At 44.7% G+C, this 21,048-nt stretch overlaps 1 protein-coding gene across 3 annotated transcripts in view; it reads left to right on the forward strand.

The window, feature by feature from the left end:
• LOC136621574 (complement factor H-like) overlaps positions 1-21,048 on the forward strand; it is a 1,208,893-nt gene that overhangs the window by 1,042,783 nt on the left and 145,062 nt on the right. For all 3 annotated transcript variants that reach the window (XM_066597131.1, XM_066597135.1, XM_066597136.1), the window contains 2 exons: positions 4,918-5,097; positions 5,550-5,732. In XM_066597131.1, coding sequence (XP_066453228.1) covers positions 4,918-5,097; positions 5,550-5,732 — 363 coding nt within the window. The remainder of the gene's footprint in view (positions 1-4,917; positions 5,098-5,549; positions 5,733-21,048) is intronic.

Genomic DNA, 21,048 nt, shown 5'->3' on the forward strand with positions numbered 1-21,048 from the left:
ATCTATCAAGTTCAACCTTGCTCAGTCAATTAGATATAATTAATCACTAATTATAATCAGATTAATTAACCCTTAGGCCTCCTTCAGACGAGTGTCATTCTGACATTCCAATAGCCGCACTAAAAAAAATCACGTCTATTGGAGCATAGGCACAACCAAGTCGCAGCATCTTGCAGTAAATTTACGCCACAGCCCCAAAATCCTTTGGTCGGCAGAACTACTTAAATCACTTTAAATACCTCACTAGAGGCACCTGCCACTGTTTAACAGTGCTAGGCGCTGCTAACTCCTACCCACTCTCTTTTTCAGCCGACTCCCATAGGAGTGTATGGAGACTCCTGCATTGTGCCATCAAAACACAGGACAAGGCCTGTCTTTTGACACAAACTCTTCAACTCTTCCTTTCCCATTTCTCAATATAAAATAAATAATTACTAGAGATGAGCGAGCACCAAAATGCTCGGGTGCTCGTTACTCGAGTCGAACTTTCAGTGATGCTCGAGAGTTCGTTTCGAGTAACGAACCCCATTGAAGTCAATGGGTGACTCGAGCATTTTTGTATATCGCCGATGCTCGCTAAGGTTTTCATTTGTGAAAATCTGCAAAACACAAGAAAGTGATAGAAACGACACAGAAACGAATAGGGCAGGCGAGGAGCTACATTTTGGGCTGTATCTCAAGTTCCCAGGTCCCACTATTAAGCCACAATAGCGGCAAGAGTGAGACCCCCCCCCCCCACTGTCAGCATAACGATCGTTCTCCTCTGCCACAGCTGTAACAGCTGTGGCAAAGAAGAACGATGTTAGCCCATTGAATTCAATGGAGCCGTCAATACAGCGGACTCCATTGAAAGCAATGGGCTGCCTGCGTACGCGGGATGAATTGTCAGGAAAGGGTTAAATATATAAGCCCTTCCCTGCAATTCATCCAGAAATGTGTAAAAATAAAAAATATATATATACTCACCTGGTGCCGGCAGACGGAGTTCAGCGCGGCAGGCTGCAGTTCTCCTGAACTGCTCTGAACAGCTGTGAGTAGTATTCAGCAGCCGGGGATTTAAAATCCCCACCTGCTGAATAAGATGCCTCTGATTGGTCACAGCCTGACCAATCAGAGGCCAGCCCTCACTCACACCCATTCATGAATTCATGAATGGGTGAGTGAGGGCTGCCTCTGATTGGCTCAGGGGCAGGAGAGCAGGAGGGGCAGGAGAGCTGCCCCTGAGCCAATCAGAGGCAGCCCTCACTCACCCATTCATGAATTCATGAATGGGTGTGAGTGAGGGCTGGCCTCTGATTGGTCAGGCTGTGACCAATCAGTGGCATCTTATTCAGCAGGCGGGGATTTTAAATCCCCGGCTGCTGAATACTACTCACAGCTGTTCAGAGCAGTTCAGGAGAACTGCAGCCTGCCGCGCTGAACTCAGTCTGCCGGCACCAGGTGAGTATATATATATATTTTTTATTTTTACACATTTCTGGATGAATTGCAGGGAAGGGCTTATATATTTAACCCTTTCCCGACAATTCATCCCGCGATCGCCGGCAGCCCATTGCTTTCAATGGAGTCGGCTGTATTGCGGCTCCATTGAATTCAATGGGCTAACATCGTTCTGCCGGGACAAGGTAAGTTTATATATATTTTTTATTTTTACACATTTCTAGATGAATTGCAGGGAAGGGCTTATATATTTAAGTCCTTCCCGACAATTCATCCCGCGTACGCAGGCAGCCCATTGCTTTCAATGGAGTCGGCTGTATTGCCGGCTCCATTGAATTCAATGGTCAGTGCTCGTTTAATCGAGACGAGTATCGCGTGGTGCTCGTCTCGAGTAACGAGCATCTCGAGCACCCTAATACTCGAACGAGCATCAAGCTCGGACTAGTATGCTCGCTCATCTCTAATAATTACATAAACATGATTGGTTTTGCCATATCTTTAAAAATGAAAAATATTAAAATACAGAGTGATCACAATTAAAGCAACCCTATTCAGAGATGTGTAGAGGAACATTTACTGAGTATGACATGCAGCAGGGATCTATGGGAAAAAAATCTCAATAACAAATAGAATATGTTTCTGTAGCTGTGGTTGAGAGGTCTATGGAGAATCTGCAAGGGAAAAACATTGCAGGCACTGTTTCAAGAAAGTTACAAATTTCACCATCAGAAACAGAATGTCTAACATATTTTCTTTTTCACATGGGTTGCTTCCTTGATAGTATTACCACTAAGTTTGGTTCAATTACGCCCAGTAGTTGTCTCTCTAAGCATAATTATAAACACCCTGTATATAATTATTATTCTATATATGTGTTGTAGGAAAAATACATAATGCTAGAATTTAGTTTTTTTAGCACCCTGTCTCCTAAAAACGTTGTATGTATCCCAATAAAAACAAGTCACCCCACTAAAAGCAAGCCCTCATATAACCTCATCGATGGAAAAATATAAGTTTTAGGTCTCAAAATATGGCAACAGCTTTTTTATGTTTTTATAGTTTAAAAGCAATACTATATTAAAAAAACCTGTATAAATTTGGGATCACCGCATTTGTACTGACCCACAGAATAAACTTAACACGTCATTTTTGATTTCTCATGAATACCATAAAAAGAAACCCCAAAAAACAATAGCACAATTGTGGTGTTTTTTTTTTTATGTCACCCCACTTTAAAAATTATTTAAAGCTTTTTAGTGCATTATATGGTGCATTAAATGGCATTAAACATAGTTTTCCCTATAAAAGACAAGATCTCATATGGCTGTCGCCAGAAAAAAAAAAAAAAAAAAAAAAAAAAAAATTGGTATAGCTGTTGAAGAGCGGGGATGAAAAAAATGATTAAATTATTACCTACCAGGAATCCTTTTCACATGTCCATAGGGATGTCCTTTTTACAAAGAGCACAAAGGGACGACAGGCAGTATATGTATCTCACATTCACATTGCTGTAGTAGTAATTTCATAATAAGGACATACAATTTACAGTATAAATATACATAGAATAGAAATGTTTACACAAACGTAATGCGTGCAAGGTGTATATGTAATCATGCAGAACTGCAATATGGGAAAATGCTAGTGCGAAAATAATAAAGGAAAATAAAACCGTAAGCACAATGGTGTATACAAATGTGAAAAAGTGCTAATGAAATCAAAGGTTTCTGCAGTACCATAGCTTGCTAACTGTAATGACTTTTTCTTATTACTTCGCCCCTTTTTACTACATCGTATAAAGCCACAAAATGAAACTCTTATATAATAAACTAGCTGATATACCCGGCTTCGCCCGAGTTAATTTGGTACTGGTGTTTATCTGGTGTTCACATGGAAATCTTATGAAGTCGTGGTTACTTTAGAGATACCGGAAAAACATATGTTCACCATTTTGCATAGTTCTCTGTGTTACCCAGAAAACACCACGGGAGGTAACCATGCGACGTTTCCTTTATATAAAATGACATCAGGAAGTGAGAGAATTAGATTCCATACGTAAAATGTGGACGCTAATTCTTTTGCGCTTAGAATTGAATAATCGAGTTGGGACCCATTAGCTTTTCCTATTTATGACATAATCAATGCTCGTGCCAAATTTCACGTTTCTATGACACCGGAAAGTGAGAAAATTACATTCCGTACGTAAAATTTGGACGCTAATTCTTTTGCGCATAGAATTGAATAATCGAGTTGGGAAGCATCAGCTTTTCCTATTTATGACATAATCAATGCCCGTGCCAAATTTTAAGTTTCTATGTGAGAAAATTACATTCCGTACGTAAAATTTGGACACTAATTCTTTTGCACATAGAATTGAATAATGGAGTTGGGACCCATTAGCTTTTTCTATTTATGACATAATCAATGCTCGTGCCAAATTTCACGTTTCTATGACACTGGAAAGTGAGAAAATTACATTCCGTACGTAAAATTTGGACGCTAATTCTTTTGCGCATAGAATTGAATAATCGAGTTGGGACCCATTAGCTTTTCCTATTTATGACATAATCAATGCTCGTGGCAAATTTCACGTTTCTATGACACTGGAAAGTGAAAGAATTAGATTCCGTACGTAAAATTTGGACGCTAATTCTTTTGCGCATAGAATTGAATAATCAAGTTGGGACCTATTAATATTTCCTATTTATGACATATCCAATGCCCGTGCCAAGTTTTAAGTTTCTATGACATTGGGAAGCGAGAGATTTAGATTATGTATGTTAAATTTCGACGCCAATTCTTTTGCGCTAGAATTGAATAATCGAGTGGGGACCCAATTACTTTTCCTATTTTGAAGATAATCTATGCTCATGCCAAAATTCATGTTTCTACGATATCGGGAAGTTGGGGAACTTTTGGCGAGTCAGTCAGTGAGTCAGTCAGTCAGTCAGTCAGTCAGTCAGTCAGTCAGTCAGTCAGTCAGTCAGTCAGTCAGTCAGTGAGTCAGTCAGTCAGTGAGTCAGTGAGTCAGTCAGTGAGTCAGTCAGTGAGTCAGTCAGTGAGTCAGTCAGTGAGTCAGTCAGTGAGTCAGTCAGTCAGTGAGTGAGTCAGTCAGTCAGTGAGTCAGTCAGTGAGTCAGTCAGTGAGTCAGTCAGTGAGTCAGTGAGTCAGTGAGTCAGTGAGTCAGTGAGTCAGTGAGGGCTTTCAGCTTTATATATATATAGATGAATATTATAAGCCCTGTATGTGTATCTGCATATACTGTACCATTGTATGTACGGTCTGTATGTCAGGCCATGAACAAATATTCACTCTGTCATTTTAAGGCAACAGATATTGCAAGCCTTAGTGCAAACAGTGCAATGCAGGACTGCATGACTGGGGATTGTATAAGGGGAATGTGAAGTAGGAGTCAGGGGTGAAGGCTAACATCATTAAAACATCAATGATAATTAATAAATCCTTTTTATTGACTTCTAGAAGGAAAACAAAAATGTCCTCTTGCATATACCCCAAGCAATGCTGAAATTATAGATCCAAAGGAAGCATATTACAGTAATGACAATGTTAACATGAGGTGTAACAGAGGATATAAGATGCTTGGCTCTTCAGTAATTCAGTGTATTGATGGAAAGTGGGAACAACCTCCGGAGTGCATCCGTAAGTCATCTGTTTTCATATACTATTTCACAATATATTTCATAGCTTTTTAAAAATTATTTCTACAACCATTTCCTTTGTGATTTGTCATCACATTGTAATAATTCCTCTCTACATAAAGATTGGTAGACAATCTAAAAAGTATTAGCAACTACGTTTAACAAGCAGACAATAGAAGTGTAATGCAGTGTACGGCTCACATCTCTGAAGTTATTGGAATATATATATATATACACAAGAAGAAAACACTTGAAGGTCTTATTACTTGATTCCTGGCATTTCTGCATTGTTAAAGTGATTATCATTAATGTGAATCTAGTGTGACAAGGGAGAAGTGATCTGATAGCTCTTTATGGGCAACTGCTAATGTGATAGTACATACTGGTTTTAAAGTTGGTTTACGCACTTTCCCCGAATAATGAAATTGTAATATTTACGTATATATTTTCAAGGATTAGTACCATGCAAGAATCCACCTACAATAAGTAATGGAGACATACTTGAGCCCTCTAAACAAGATAAATATGTAACTGATGATGTTGTGAAGTACGTCTGTAAATCTGGATTTCACATCAGTGGGTCAGATCAAAGTACTTGCTTGAATGGACAGTGGACGACTTCACCAAAATGCACAGGTATGAAATTCGACAAGCTTCCAAATTATTATATTAGAAAATATGGTCATAAAAGATGTGGTTTATTTAAGGTCATGATCATGGCCTCCGTTTACAGCGGTGTGGAATCTGCTGTATGATTGATCTAAATGGCAACCAACAGGAAGCAATGACTTATAATTATGTTTGTCGAGATTTCCATTACTTTGACAGTAAGAGTAGTGCTACATGTTGTGCTGTTCTTGATGTCAAAGTTGACGGAAATCCTGAGGAATGCCCAAATGCAGATGTAAACAGATCAAAACAAACCATATTGTTTTTCCATAATATTTGTCTTTAATATCAATGCTTTGAAATTTTTATGGGTAATACAAAGAAAAATGTAAAGAAACAAAACACAAGGCAAAATTTTCTAACAAAAATCATACAGTGCATTTGGAAGGTCTTCAGACCCTTTAACTTCTTCACATTTTGTTATGTTCGTGCCTTGTGCAAATTTAAAAATAAATCATGTTTTTCCCAATGACTCTGCACTCGATACCTCATAATGACAAGGTGGAAACAGAATGTTGAAAATCTTTGTATTTTTTGTTTTTTAATGAGAAGCTACCATTTTGCATTGAAATAAGCAATAAAATATTTTTATATTATATGATATAATTTTAAAAGAGAGCCCCACTGTCTATATAAGATCTCACAGCTCACAATGCATATCAGAGCCCAAACAAAGCCATGATTAGCAAAGAACAGGGGCCTCCATAATTCTTAAATCGAAGGAGTTTGGAACAACCAGAACATTTTCTTGAGCTAGCCAACCTACTAAATTAAGTATTTGAGGGGGAAGAGCCTTGGTGACCAAAAACCCGATGGCTGAGCTCCAAACACTCTGTGCAGATGGGAATAACTTCCAGAAGGTTAACCATCACTGCAGCACTCCAGCCATCTGGGTTTGATGGCAAAGTAGCCAAAAATAAGACTCTTCTTAATAAAAAGACACATCAAAGCCTTCTGGAATTTGCAAAATGCACCTGTTCTAGAGGACTCTTATTCTGTGAGAAACAAGATTCTCTTTTTTTAAAATCAATCGGTGTTTATTGTTATCACATGGACATGATATGTTATGGTACAATAGAAAATAAGATTCAGACAAATTCGTTACTACAAGCTGTCTGTATAATCTATATATATATATATATATATCTCACAACAGCTATTCATATGTTCATTGTGATGCAGATTTTCTATAGTAAATCTTGCAAATATTTCTGGAGGCAGAGAATGGATAACAGAGCAGAAAATTACACAGTTACAGAACAGTTAAACTGGGTGAAACAGGAGTGAAGACAGCAGTTTGGAAATGTTTTAAGTCACAGATTCCACGTGTTCATATTTGTGTAGCATGTTATGTCTAAGGGCCAAAACCTTTTCATAAATGGTGTGTTCGGAGACCATATGGATTAAAGGGGTTGTCCCGCAAAATGAAGTAAAGGTAAACACTTCTGTATGGCCATATACATGCACTTTGTAATATACATCGTGCATTAAATATTGGCCATACAGAAGTTATTATATACTTACCTCCTGTGTTGACGTCCCCGTCTCCATGGCGCCGACCGAAGCCTTCTTCTGCCTCGATTAGACGCGCTTGCGCAGTCTGCCTCTTCTGTCCCTTTGAAGGGTCCGCTCCAGCGTGCTCGCGCCGCATCGGTCGTCTGCACATGCAATGAAAACCCAATGGAGTCTGTCGAATGCTTTTTCAGCATCTAATGCTAATAAAATTGATGGGGATTTTAAAATATTAATTTTGTTCATGAGATTTAGCACCCTTCTGGTGCTGTCCGGCGCCTGCCTTCCTTTTGTGAAGCCCACTAGGTCAGAGTGTATTATGTCGGGTAGAATTTTAAGTAGTCTTTGGGCCAAAATTTTTGAGTATATTTTGGTGTCGCAATTAAAAAGAGATATTGGTCTAATTGGTGATATTGGTCTATTTGCTGGTGTAGAGGGATCTTTACCAGGTTTCGGGATTGTGACTATTGTTGCTTCAAGCATTTCTTCCCGGGGTTTGCTTTGAGATATGGCTTGGTTAAAGGCAGGCGCCATATGAGGCGCCAGTGTGAGCAAATCTTTTGTAATATTCGTTAGCGAAACCATGTGACCCTGGTGATTTTTGGAGTTTAAGTGTTTTTATTGTATCTAACATTTCTATAGTTGCGATGGGTTCATTTAAGTATTCTGATTGATTTTTGTGTTGTCGGTTGGGGGGTAGCATAGTCATTTTTAAGATTATATAGTTTTTTGTAGTACTGACGGAAGATTTCGGCTATTTGGTTTGGGTGAGAAATTTTTCCGTTGCTGCCATCTGGGTTATTTAAAAAAGGGATTTTTATTTTTAATATTTTCTTTTTAACTAGGTTTGCCATTAAGTGAGAGGGTTTGTTAATTGAGTTATAGTAGTTGATTCGAGAATTATTCATTGCTTTGTCAAATTTTTCCATTAAAAGAGGGCAAAGTTTTTGTCTCAAGCGAAAGAGGTTTTTGTGGTTTTTGTTGGATGGTCTATCTTGTAGCAAGCGTTCAGTAGTGGTGATTTGTAAAAGAGTATCTATGAGTTCGGCTGTCCTATTTCTTTTATGTCTAGTGCTTATTTGAATGAGTATGCCTCTTATAAAAGCTTTATGCGCATTCCAAATGGATAGTGAGAACACCTCACCACTGCATTAATCTGAAAGCATTCCTTCAAAGTTTCTGAAATTATTTTAAAGCTATGGGGCATTCCCATCAGGAAGAGATTGTTTCTCCAAACTTTAGCTCCTTCCCCAAGGTGACCCCACAAAAAGGTAGCGGAAATCAGAGCATGATCAGACCAAGTTGCCGGGTTAATTTTGGCTTCTGTGACAGATGGTAGGGTCGCTCTATCAACTAATATCAAATCTATACGTGAAAAAGATCTATGGCGATAGAAGATACATTCAAACACCTGAACGTGTCATAAACTGCCTCTCTCTGGAGCCAGGGATGACGAGAGGGGGTATTTCTCGTTAGATTAGCTGAAGAGTGTCTGTCTGGAATCACCATAGATAATTAGTTTACCCACCTCGCGCCTCCACATCTTTTTTATGGTTTTGTTTAAGAAATGAATTTGTGCAGAATTAGGTGCGTAACTGTTTAGAATTATAAAGGGAGAAGAGTTAAGTTTACCTGTAAGAATTATGTATCTCCCTTTACGGTCGAGTTAATTTCCAAGTGGACAGTGTCCCTAAAGGCGATCAATAGTCCTGCCTTTTTGTATTGTGCACACGCTAAATATAAATTCCGGAATTTCTTATGTGTAATTTTTGGACACACGGAGGCAGCAAAGTGGGTCTCCTGGACACACAAAATATCAGTTCACCTAGATGAGAGCGATGTCCAGGCTCTCATTTATCTTCCTAAGATGTTTTTCTTGTCTCAGCGGTTCGGGTCGTTTGCTGATTGATTCTTTTCTGGAAGTCTGGGTCTCCTGGTTGGGAGTGTAGGCGTCTCCGCAGCGAGGTTGATGTTCCATAGCTTCAATGTGGGAGCTGCGTTCTCTGGTGATGAGAAAGCATGGTTTACGCAATCCTTGTAGATCATGAGTTTTGGGGGAAAGCCCCACTTATATGGGATTGTTGCTTGTCGTAGGGCATTAGTAATTGTAGAGCACTTCTTCCTGGCTTGAAGTGTGGTTTGTGATAAATCTATGTATAGTCTGATTTCTGAGTAGGGTGCTGGGAGCTGTTTTAGCTTGCGGGCTGCTTGCATGACTGCTTCTTTTATATGGAAGAAATGTAGCCATACAAGTACATCTCTAGGAACAGAATGCGGGACAAATTTGGGCTTAGGCGGCCTGTGAGCTTTATCGATTGTTAAGTCCATAGAGGTGGCATCGGGGAGCACAGCTAATATTAGTTGTTGGAGATACTTAGTAATGCCTGTCGCTGAAATATTTTCTGGAATTCCTCTAAACTTAATATTGTTGCCATGTTTCCTATCCTCCATGTCTGCCATTTTTATCTTGAGCGAATCTACTTCCACTGTCAAAGCGTAATGAGAGTCAATCAGTTCATTATGGGAGTGCGTGATCTCTCCCATCTTGTTTTCAATATGTGTCGCCCTTTCATCCAGCTCCACCAGGTTTGCTTTTAAAGAGTGTGATAAATAATCAAAGCTGGATTGAAGGGAGTTTCTCAGGGCAACCACCATCTCTTTAATGAATGCTTCAGTTGCCGGTTGTTCTGATGTGGGCATAGAGGAAATTAGGTCATTTGCAGGAAGCATATATGTACTTTTACGCTGCTCCCCAGACAGCCTAGGGTGCTGTTTAAGTGGACTGACTGAATGTTTGAGGATGAGCCCAGTCTTTCTGAGCGGGCGCCATTTTGTGAGCCTATTGTGTGTCTCTACCAGGAGTCTACACACTGGGAGAGGTAGACATGCAGCAGGGAGAACCACCTGAGAAACCCCCTTTCAAGCTCACCCTTCGGTATCTTCTTGGAGAGGTGCCAGGTTCTGCAGTGAAGAGCAGCATGATTCCGAGGAGTTCCTCTCCCCTCCCGGCGGGGATAGAGATGGTGTTGGCTCCTCCGCTACAGTTTCCTGCGATCTGGTAGCTGCGGTGAAGAAGTCCTCCAGGCGCCCTGCCTGGGCTCGAGAGGACTTGCGGCGGGACATCAGAGAGCCGCCGAGGTATCCAAGTTGGTTTTGAGGTGAGTTAGATCTCAGTCTAGTAGCTTTCCTGATGCTTTGAGAGCCTGGTATCGTGGAGGTCCGGACTAAGCGGCCATTCTTATGTTCGGCTAAACCACATCCCCAGAAATAAGATTCTCTTGCCTGATGAAACGAAAATTGAACTTTTTGGCCTCACTTCTAAGCATTATATCTGGAGGAAACCAGGCGCTGCTTATCACCTACCCAATACCATCCCTGCAGTTGAGCATGGTGGTAGTAGCATCATGCTGTGTGGCTGTTATTTAGTTGGTGAGACTGGTCAGGGCTGATGGAAAGCTTAATAGAGCAAAGTACAGAGATAGTATTGAAAACCTGATCTAGAGCACAAGGGACCTCAGACCTGGCAGAAGGTTTATCTTCCAAAAAAGTGACACAGACAAGAAAACACAGGAGGGGAAATTCTGTGAATTTCCTTGATTGGCCTAGCCAGAATCCTTACTTGAACACAATAGAACATCTCTGGAGAGACCTGAAAATGGCGGTCAACAAATTGCCTCCATCCAACCTGACAGAGGTTGTACAGCTCTGCAAACCTTGCGGCACCATACCAAACAAGACTGGCAGCTGTAATTACTTCCAAGGGTGCTTCAAATAAGTACTGAGTACAGGGTGTGAATACTTATGTTAATGCAAAATGTTAGTTTTTTCATTTTTAAAACATTTACAAACATTTTTAACATTGCGTTTTCATTTGCACAAAGCCACAACATAACAAAATGTGAAAGAAAGTGAAAGGGTCTGAAGACTTTCCAAATGCACTGTATGTATATTGTGGCCATTTAACCTGTTCCCGAGTAAAAATTTAATAATGTGTCTCCAATGGGAGTTCATACAAACAGGAATAAGTCTACCTTTTTCATGGAGAAGAGTTTCTAAGAAGTTTTTTAAATCTTATTAATAAGTTATAAGAGTGAAGAAGGGATTGCAATGGAACACTCCATTGCATATAATGCTGGTGCATTCTTGTAAACCAGCATTATTAAATGCACAAGAAAATGGAGAAAATTCAGCATTGGGCTAAAATCTTTTGGTCTTTATTAAATGATCCAGGAAGACATAAAGAAAAAGAGAACATGTGCCATCCCACATGTTTCAGGCATATGTTCTCTGTTGCTTTATGTCTGCCTGGATCGCTAAATAAAGACTTGATGCTTTTAACTCAATGCTGTGGTTTCCAGCCAGTCCGTATGTGGTAGCTTCTACAGAGGTGCTGGTTTCTGGTTTGCATTATAAAATGAGTTCTACCAAGAACAACTTTTATCACTTATCCACAGGATAAGTGAGAAAAAGTCTGATCATGATTGTCTTACTACTGAGATCTCCACCAATTCTAAGAAGTCTTCAGCCACCCTCTTCCCCCCCTCCTCACTGCACGCTCACTGCAACCCCAGCAGTGAGAAGATTTACTGGAGAGGCACTCACGCATAAGCAGCATTATTCCATTCATTTTCAGTGCAACTGCTGGAGATATCGGAACGCTTGCACTCGACTATTTTCATCAGCCCCATTTAAATGAATGCTGCAGCACTGCACATGTGCAACCATCCCTACATTCAATCTGATGTCACTGCGAGGGAGGGCAGTGAGCCCGCAGTGACAAATGAGGGGGATACTGGACACTTGTTCTCAGAACTGATGGCTTCTTAGCAGTAGGATCCCCACCAATCAGGCCTTTATCACCTTTCCTGTAAATAGGGGATAAATGTTGGTCTAGTAACATAGAAACATACACTGCTCAAAAACATTGAGAAGAGCTGGACCGGACTGTAAAAGGGATCAACCCAGCAAATAGACCAATATCTGCTCCTTTGTATGAGGGGAAACAAGAGGAACACTGCCAGAGCCCTACAAAATGACTTCCAACAGGCTACTAGCCTGTATATGCTTGACCAAACTATCAGAAACAGACTCCATGACTGCCCAACATCATGTAGTGAGATATGTGCTCACATCCCAACACTCTGTAGATCAACTGTCATTTGCAGAGAAATTGATTTTCTGGGTGATTTGCAGTCCAGCTCTTAATTGGTTGATATACATTGTCCATTGATGCGTCATTTTGTTCTCCACAAATTATACAATTTTGTATCTGTAAAGATTTTCAACTTGACTCTTTCATACAAGATTTGATGCGTGATGTAAGGGTTCCCTCCCTTCATTGTTAGCAAAACATTTCCTCAATTTTTTTTTTCAGCAGTGTAACTTCTTGCATCTGTATTTCAAATGCATATTTCATTCTAAGACATTCAGGGCCCTTGATTTTGTACATGTGATTTCAAAGATTTCTAAAATGTTAGAGCCATGTCAGATCAGATCAGTACATGTAGGAGAGCCGCGATGCCCTGCCGATTATTATAATGAGAGGGCAGAATTGCCTGGCTGACTTTTACCGCTTTCAGCACTGATCAGTATTTTCCAACTCTTCTCTGAGTTGAATGTTTAGCCTATTTACTTTCTAACCTGAAGAACTGTATACGGCTCTTTTTAAAATAACAGGAATCAAAACAGTGCGCCACCAGGCAGCTTTGTTCCACCAATCAGTGGGGATCACTTCACATGTCAGAAGTCATTTAAAATCCCCAAGTGTGTTTCTTTGTGTAGTATTGACTCTAAGTTCAGCCTTACTGTTGAACACAAAATAGGTTCAGAAGCATGTGTATCTGCCTTATTTAATCCCTTTCGTGGTAACATGGCATGGGAAGTGGGTACTTTTGGTACCATGCCATACTATAACACCACAGAATGGCAAGGGCCCCCGTTCAGCCTGCCTCCTAAAAAGAAATAAAAAGTAATGAAAAAGTTGTATTGTATGTTCACTAGAGATGAGCGAACACCAAAATGTTCGGGTGTTCGTTATTCGGAACGAACTTCCCGCGATGTTCGAGGGTTCGTTTCGAACAACGAACCCCATTGAAGTCAATGGGCGACCAGAACATTTTTGTATTTCGCCGATGCTCGCTAAGGTTTTCATGTGTGAAAATCTGGGCAATTCAAGAAAGTGATGGGAACACCACAGCAACGGATAGGGCAGGCGAGGGGCTACATGTTGGGCTGCATCTCAAGTTCACAGGTCCCACTATTAAGCCACAATAGCGGCAAGAGTGCCCCCCCCCCCTCCCAACAACTTTTACTTCTGAAAAGCCCTCATTAGCATGGCATACCTTTGCTAAGCACCACACTAGCTACAACAAAGCACAATCACTGCCTGGATGACACTCCACTGCCACTTCTCCTGGGTTACATGCTGCCCAACCGCCCCCCCCTCCCCCCCACAGCGCACACCAAAGTGTCCCTGCGCAGCCTTCAGCTGCCCTCATGCCACGCCACACTCATGTCTATTTAGAAGTGCGTCTGCCATGAGGAGGAACCGCAGGCACACACTGCAGAGGGTTGGCACGGCTAGGCAGCGACCCTCTTTAATAGGAGCGGGGCGATAGCCCACAATGCTGTACAGAAGCAATGAGAAATAGAATCCTGTGCCACCGCCATCAGGAGCTGCACACGTGGGCATAGCAATGGGGAACCTATGTGCCACACACTATTCATTCTGTCAAGGTGTCTGCATGCCCCAGTCAGACTGGTAATATGCACCTTAACAGTAACCGCGTTGGTGGTAATGTGGTGGTGACTGCGGACCTAGTAGCACGGTTGTATTTTGTTGGTTTTCGGAATGTGGCCAGGATTAAGTGGGCCGTGGCGGGGGGATGGTGTGGGGGCTCTCTTGTTGTGTCGGTAAAGGTGAAATTCTTGGACTGCCACCAGACGAACCAATGCAAAGGCATTTGCCAAGAATGTTTTCCCTGTTGGAGGAGGAGGGGGATGTTTTTGAGGCACTACGTGTCCTCTCCACGTGTCCGTGGTTATATGCACCTTAACAGTAACCGCGTTGGTGGTAATGTGGTGGTGACTGCGGACCTAGTAGCACGGTTGTATTTTGTTGGTTTTCGGAATGCGGCCAGGATTAAGTGGGCCGTGGCGGGGGGATGGTGTGGGGGCTCTCTTGTTGTGTCGGTAAAGGTGAAATTCTTGGACTGCCACCAGACGAACCAATGCAAAGGCATTTGCCAAGAATGTTTTCCCTGTTGGAGGAGGAGGGGGATGTTTTTGAGGCACTACGTGTCCTCTCCACGTGTCCGTGGTTATATGCACCTTAACAGTAACCGCGTTGGTGGGAAATGGCCTCGCCGCCATCATGTCTTTGGGAAGCCTCTGTTTTCACACCCCAGAGACATACCATTAGCAGCGGTATAGGCAGAGCCCAGAATTCGTAACATTTCAGCCGTAGCATTAGGACAGGCCCCACTAACATATCAGTAGCAGCATTATAGGAGGAGCGCAGTCTTCGTTCCATGTAAGCAATAGTAGCACTCAGGACAGGCCCCATTAACAATTCTGAAGCAGCAGTATAGCGGGAGCGCAGTCTTCGTTCCATGTCAGCAATAGTAGCACTCAAGACAGGCCCCAGTAACAATTCCGAAGCAGCAGTATAGCGGGAGCGCAGTCTTCGTTCCATGTAAGCAATAGTAGCACTCAGGACAGGCCCCATTAACAATTCTGAAGCAGCAGTATAGCGGGAGCGCAGTCTTCGTTCCATGTCAGCAATAGTAGCACTCAAGACAGGCCCCAGTAACAATTCTGAAGCAGCAGTATAGTGGGAGCGCAGTCTTAGTTCCATTTCAGTAGCCTTAGTATAGCCAAGGCACAAGTTACATTTATGTAGCTAAAGTGTAGGCCAACCCCACACACCTTTCTGTACCATGAGTGCAGGCGAAGAACATAGAAATTACTATGATTACACTGTAGGTGAGGGCCCCAAAAAATTGGTGTACCAACAGTACTAATGTACCTCAGTAAAAATTGGCCATGCCCAACCAAGATGGCAGGTGAATCACTTTGGTTAATGTGGCTTAAGTGGTAACTAGGCCTGGAGGCAGCCCAGTGTAACGAAAAATTGGTTCAAGTTAAAGTTCCAACGCTTTTAAGCGCATTGAAACTTATAAAAATTGTTCAGAAAAATTATTTGAGTGAGCCTTGTGGCCCTAAGAAAAATTGCCCGTTCAGCGTGATTACGTGAGGTTTCAGGAGGAGGAGCAGGAGGAGGAGGAGGAATATTAGACACAGATTGATGAAGCAGAAATGTCCCCGTTTTGGATGGTGAGAGAGAACGTAGCTTCCATCCGCGGGTGCAGCCTACGTATTGCTTACGTATCGCTGCTGTCCGCTGGTGGAGAACAGAAGTCTGGGGAAATCCAGCCTTTGTTCATCTTGATGAGTGTTAGCCTGTCGGCACTGTCGGTTGACAAGCGGCTACGCTTATCTGTGATGATTCCCCCAGCCACACTAAACACCCTTTCCGACAAGACGCTAGCCGCAGGACAAGCAAGCACCTCAAGGGCATACAGCGCTAGTTCAGGCCACGTGTCCAGCTTCGACACCCAGTAGTTGTAGGGGGCAGAGGCGTCACCAAGGATGGTCGTGCGATCCGCTACGTACTCCCTCACCATCCTTTTACAGTGCTCCCGCCGACTCAGCCGTGACTGGGGAGCGGTGACACAGTCTTGGTGGGGAGCCATAAAGCTGGCCAGGCCCTTAAAGACTGTTGCACTGCCTGGGATGTACATGCTGCTCGATCTACGCACATCCCCTGCTACCTTGCCCTCGGTACTGCGCCTTCTGCCACTAGCGCTGTCGGCTGGGAATTTTACCATCAGCTTGTCCGCAAGGGTCCTGTGGTATAGCAACACTCTCGAACCCCTTTCCTCTTCGGGAATCAGAGTGGGCAGGTTCTCCTTATACCGTGGATCGAGCAGTGTGTACACCCAGTAATCCGTCGTGGCCAGAATGCGTGCAACGCGAGGGTCACGAGAAAGGCATCCTAACATGAAGTCAGCCATGTGTGCCAGGGTACCAGTACGCAACACATGGCTGTCCTCACTAGGAAGATCACTTTCAGGATCCTCCTCCTCCTCCTCCTCCTCCTCCTCCTCCTCAGGCCATACACGCTGAAAGGATGACAGGCAATCAGCCGGTGTACCGTCAGCAGCGGACCAAGCTGTCTCTTCCCCCTCCTCCTCATCCTCCTCATGCTCCTCCTCCTCCTCCTGTACGCACTGAGAAATAGACAGGAGGGTGCCCTGACTATCCAGCGGCATACTGTCTTCCCCCGCCCCCGTTTCCGAGCGCAAAGCAGCTGCCTTTATGGTTTGCAGGGAATTTCTCAAGATGCATAGCAGAGGAATGGTGACGCTAATGATTGTAGCATCGCCGCTCACCACCTGGGTAGACTCCTCAAAATTACCAAGGACATGGCAGATGTCTGCCAACCAGGCCCACTCTTCTGAAAGGAATTGAGGAGGCTGACTCCCACTGCGCCGCCCATGTTGGAGTTGGTATTCGACTATAGCTCTCCGTTGTTCATAGAGCCTGGCCAACATGTGGAGCGTAGAGTTCCACCGTGTGGGCACGTCGCACAGCAGTCGGTGCACTGGCAGCTTAAAGTGATGTTGCAGGGTGCGCAGGGTGGCAGCGTCCGTGTGGGACTTGCGGAAATGTGCGCAGAGCCGGCGCACCTTTACGAGCAGGTCTGACAAGCGTGGGTAGCTTTTCAGAAAGCGCTGAACCACCAAATTAAAGACGTGGGCCAGGCATGGCACGTGCGTGAGGCTGCCGAGCTGCAGAGCCGCCACCAGGTTACGGCCGTTGTCACACACGACCATGCCCGGTTGGAGGCTCAGCGGCGCAAGCCAGCGGTCGGTCTGCTGTGTCAGACCCTGCAGCAGTTCGTGGGCCGTGTGCCTCTTATCGCCTAAGCTGAGTAGTTTCAGCACGGCCTGCTGACGCTTGCCCACCGCTGTGCTGCCACACCGCGCGACACCGACTGCTGGCGACATGCTGCTGCTAACACATCTTGATTGCGAGACAGAGGAGGAGGAGGAGGAGGAGGAGGGTGCTTTAGTGGAGGAAGCATACACCTCCGCAGATACCAGCACCGAGCTGGGGCCCGCAATTCTGGGGGTGGGTAGGACGTGAGCGGTCCCAGGCTCTGACTCTGTCCCAGCCTCCACTAAATTCACCCAATGTGCCGTCAGGGAGATGTAGTGGCCCTGCCCGCCTGTGCTTGTCCACGTGTCCGTAGTTAAGTGGACCGTGACAGTAACCGCGTTGGTGAGGGCGCGTACAATGTTGCGGGAGACGTGGTCGTGCAGGGCTGGGACGGCACATCGGGAAAAGTAGTGGCGACTGGGAACTGAGTAGCGCGGGGCCGCCGCCTCCATGATACTTTTGAAGGACTCCGTTTCCACAACCCTATACGGCAGCATCTCAAGGCTGATGAATTTTGCGATGCGGACGGTTAACGTTTGAGCGTGCGGGTGCGTGGCGGCGTACTTGCGCTTGCGCTCGAACACTTGCGCAAGCGACGGCTGGACGGTGCGCTGAACTACACTGCTGGATGGGGCCGAGGACAGCGGAGATGAGGGTGTGGGTGCAGGCCATGAGGCGGTAGTGCCTGTGTCCTGAGAGGGGGGTTGCATCTCAGTGGCAGGTTGGGGCACAGGGGGAGAGGCAGGGGTGCAAACCGGAGGCGCTGAACGGCCTTCGTCCCACCTTGTGGGGTGCTTGGCCATCATATGCCTGCGCATGGTGGTGGTGGTGAGGCTGTTGGTGTTGGCTCCCCGGCTGAGCTTTGCGCAACAAAGATTGCACACCACTGTTCGTCGGTCGTCAGGCGTCTCTGTGAAAAACTGCCAGACCTTAGAGCACCTCGGCCTCTGCAGGGTGGCATGGCGCGAGGGGGCGCTTTGGGAAACACTTGGTGGATTATTCGGTCTGGCCCTGCCTCTACCCCTGGCCACCGCACTGCCTCTTGCAACCTGCCCTGCTGATGCCCTTGACTCCCCCTCTGAAGACCTGTCCTCCTGAGTAAGCGTTGCACACCAGGTGGGGTCAGTCACCTCATCGTCCTGCTGCTCTTCCTCCGAATCCTCTGTGCGCTGCTCCCTCGGACTTACTGCCCTTACTACTACCTCACTGCAAGACAACTGTGTCTGATCGTCATCGTCCTCCTCACCCACAGAAAGTTGTTGAGACAGTTGGCGGAAGTCCCCAGCCTCATCCCCCGGACCCCGGGAACTTTTGAATGGTTGGGCATCAGTGACTATAAACTCCTCTGCTGCCCAATCTGAGCAGGGGCCCGAGAACAGTTCCTGGGAGTCTTCCCGCTCCTGAGCAGGTGTCATTGTAGTGGAGTGAGGAGGCTGGGAGGAAGGAGGAGCAGCAGACAGAGGATTCGGATTTGCAGCAGTGGACGGCGCAGAACTGCGTGTTGACGATAGGTTGCTCGAAGCACTTTCTGCCATCCAGGACAGGACCTGCTCACACTGCTCATTTTCTAATAACCGTCTCCCGCGTGGACCCATTAATTGGGCGATGAATGTGGGGACGCCAGAAACGTGCCTCTCTCCTAATCGCGCAGCAGTCGGCTGCGACACACCGGGATCAGGAGCTCGGCCTGTGCCCACACCCTGACTTGGCCCTCCGCGTCCTCGGCCGCGTCCACGTCCTCTAGGCCTACCCCTACCCCTCAGCATGCTGTATTACCATTGATTTGATTTCACAGGCAGGAAATAAATTGGCGCAAGACTGCAGGCCAAATATAATTTTTGCCCTTTTTGGAAAACGAAAGGCCCCACTGCCTCTAGTGAATGAATAATCTAAGTTTAATAACTGTGCTGTGTCCCTGCTAATGTGTCACAGAACGTGAGGGTAGCAGAGTTATTATAACTCTGGCAGAACAGGTATTTTTTTCCCAATTAAGGAAAGCAAATGGCGAAGCCAGCAGTAAAGCGTAGCTGGGTGCGTCTGATTTAGCAATGTTGTTCACGCAGCTCACACGTGTCCACAGCCCTTAGGACGGACAGAGGCTGGACAAATAGATTTGTTTTCAGTTTTTTTCCACCAAAAGGCAGCACTGCGTATATTCAATGAACATGAGAAGTTTAATAACTGTGCTGTGTCCCTGCTAATGTGTCACAGAACGTGAGGGTAGCAGAGTTATTATAACTCTGGCAGAGCAGGTATTTTTTTCCCAATTAAGGAAAGCAAATGGCGAAGCCAGCAGTAAAGCGTAGCTGGGTGCGTCTGATTTAGCAATGTTGTTCACGCAGCTCACACGTGTCCACAGCCCTTAGGACGGACAGAGGCTGGACAAATAGATTTGTTTTCAGTTTTTTTCCACCAAAAGGCAGCACTGCGTATATTCAATGAACATGAGAAGTTTAATAACTGTGCTGTGTCCCTGCTAATGTGTCACAGAACGTGAGGGTAGCAGAGTTATTATAACTCTGGCAGAGCAGGTATTTTTTTCCCAATTAAGGAAAGCAAATGGCGAAGCCAGCAGTAAAGCGTAGCTGGGTGCGTCTGATTTAGCAATGTTGTTCACGCAGCTCACACGTGTCCACAGCCCTTAGGACGGACAGAGGCTGGACAAATAGATTTGTTTTCAGTTTTTTTCCACCAAAAGGCAGCACTGCGTATATTCAATGAACATGAGAAGTTTAATAACTGTGCTGTGTCCCTGCTAATGTGTCACAGAACGTGAGGGTAGCAGAGTTATTATAACTCTGGCAGAGCAGGTATTTTTTTCCCAATTAAGGAAAGCAAATGGCGAAGCCAGCAGTAAAGCGTAGCTGGGTGCGTCTGATTTTTACAGGTTGCAGACGCAGCTCACACGTGTCCACCGGCGTTAGGATGGACAGAGGCAGGACAAATTTAATTATTTTCCGTTTTTTGGCACCAAAAGGCAGCACTGCGTATATTCAATGAATAACAACTGTGTTGTGGCCCTGCCTATACAATTCTTTCCCTGCAGTATCAATGGAGGGTGCAATGCTCTGCAGAGGCGATTTTGAGAAGCAAAAAAAAAAATGCAGCACAGCTAACAGCAGCCTGGACAGTACTGCACACGGTTAAATATGGCCCTAGAAAGGACCGTTGAGGTTCTCGAAGGCTACACTCACTCCTAACACTCTCCCTGCCTATGCAGCACTTCTGTCCCTAATGCCGGGTGCAATGCTCTGCACTGCCGATTTTGAGAAAAAAAAAATTTGCCACTGCTAACAGCAGCCAACACACAGCTATCAGTGGCCCTAATAAGGACCTTTGGGGGGTCTTGAAGCCTACACTAACTACCAATTCTTTCCCTACAGCAGCTCCGGTACAAACAGCACTGTCCCTCATCTAACTCACCAGGCATCTGAGGCGAGCCGCGGGAGGGGACGACTTTTATGTTCGGGTGACACCTGATCTTCCCAGCCACTCACAGCAGGGGGGTGGTATAGGGCTTGAACGTCACAGGGGGAAGTTGTAATGCCTTCCCTGTCTTTCAATTGGCCAGAAAAGCGCGCAAACGTCTCAGGGAAGTAAGTGAAAGTAACCAGAACACCGCATGGTGTTCGTTACGAATAACGAACATCCCGAACACCCTAATATTCGCACGAATATCAAGCTCGGACGAACGCGTTCGCTCATCTCTAATGTTCACCAAAATGGTACCAATGAAACAACAACTTAGAGCGAATTCAAACGAGCGTAT

This window comes from Eleutherodactylus coqui, chromosome 3 (assembly GCF_035609145.1).
Source record: "Eleutherodactylus coqui strain aEleCoq1 chromosome 3, aEleCoq1.hap1, whole genome shotgun sequence".
Lineage (NCBI taxonomy): Eukaryota > Metazoa > Chordata > Amphibia > Anura > Eleutherodactylidae > Eleutherodactylus > Eleutherodactylus coqui.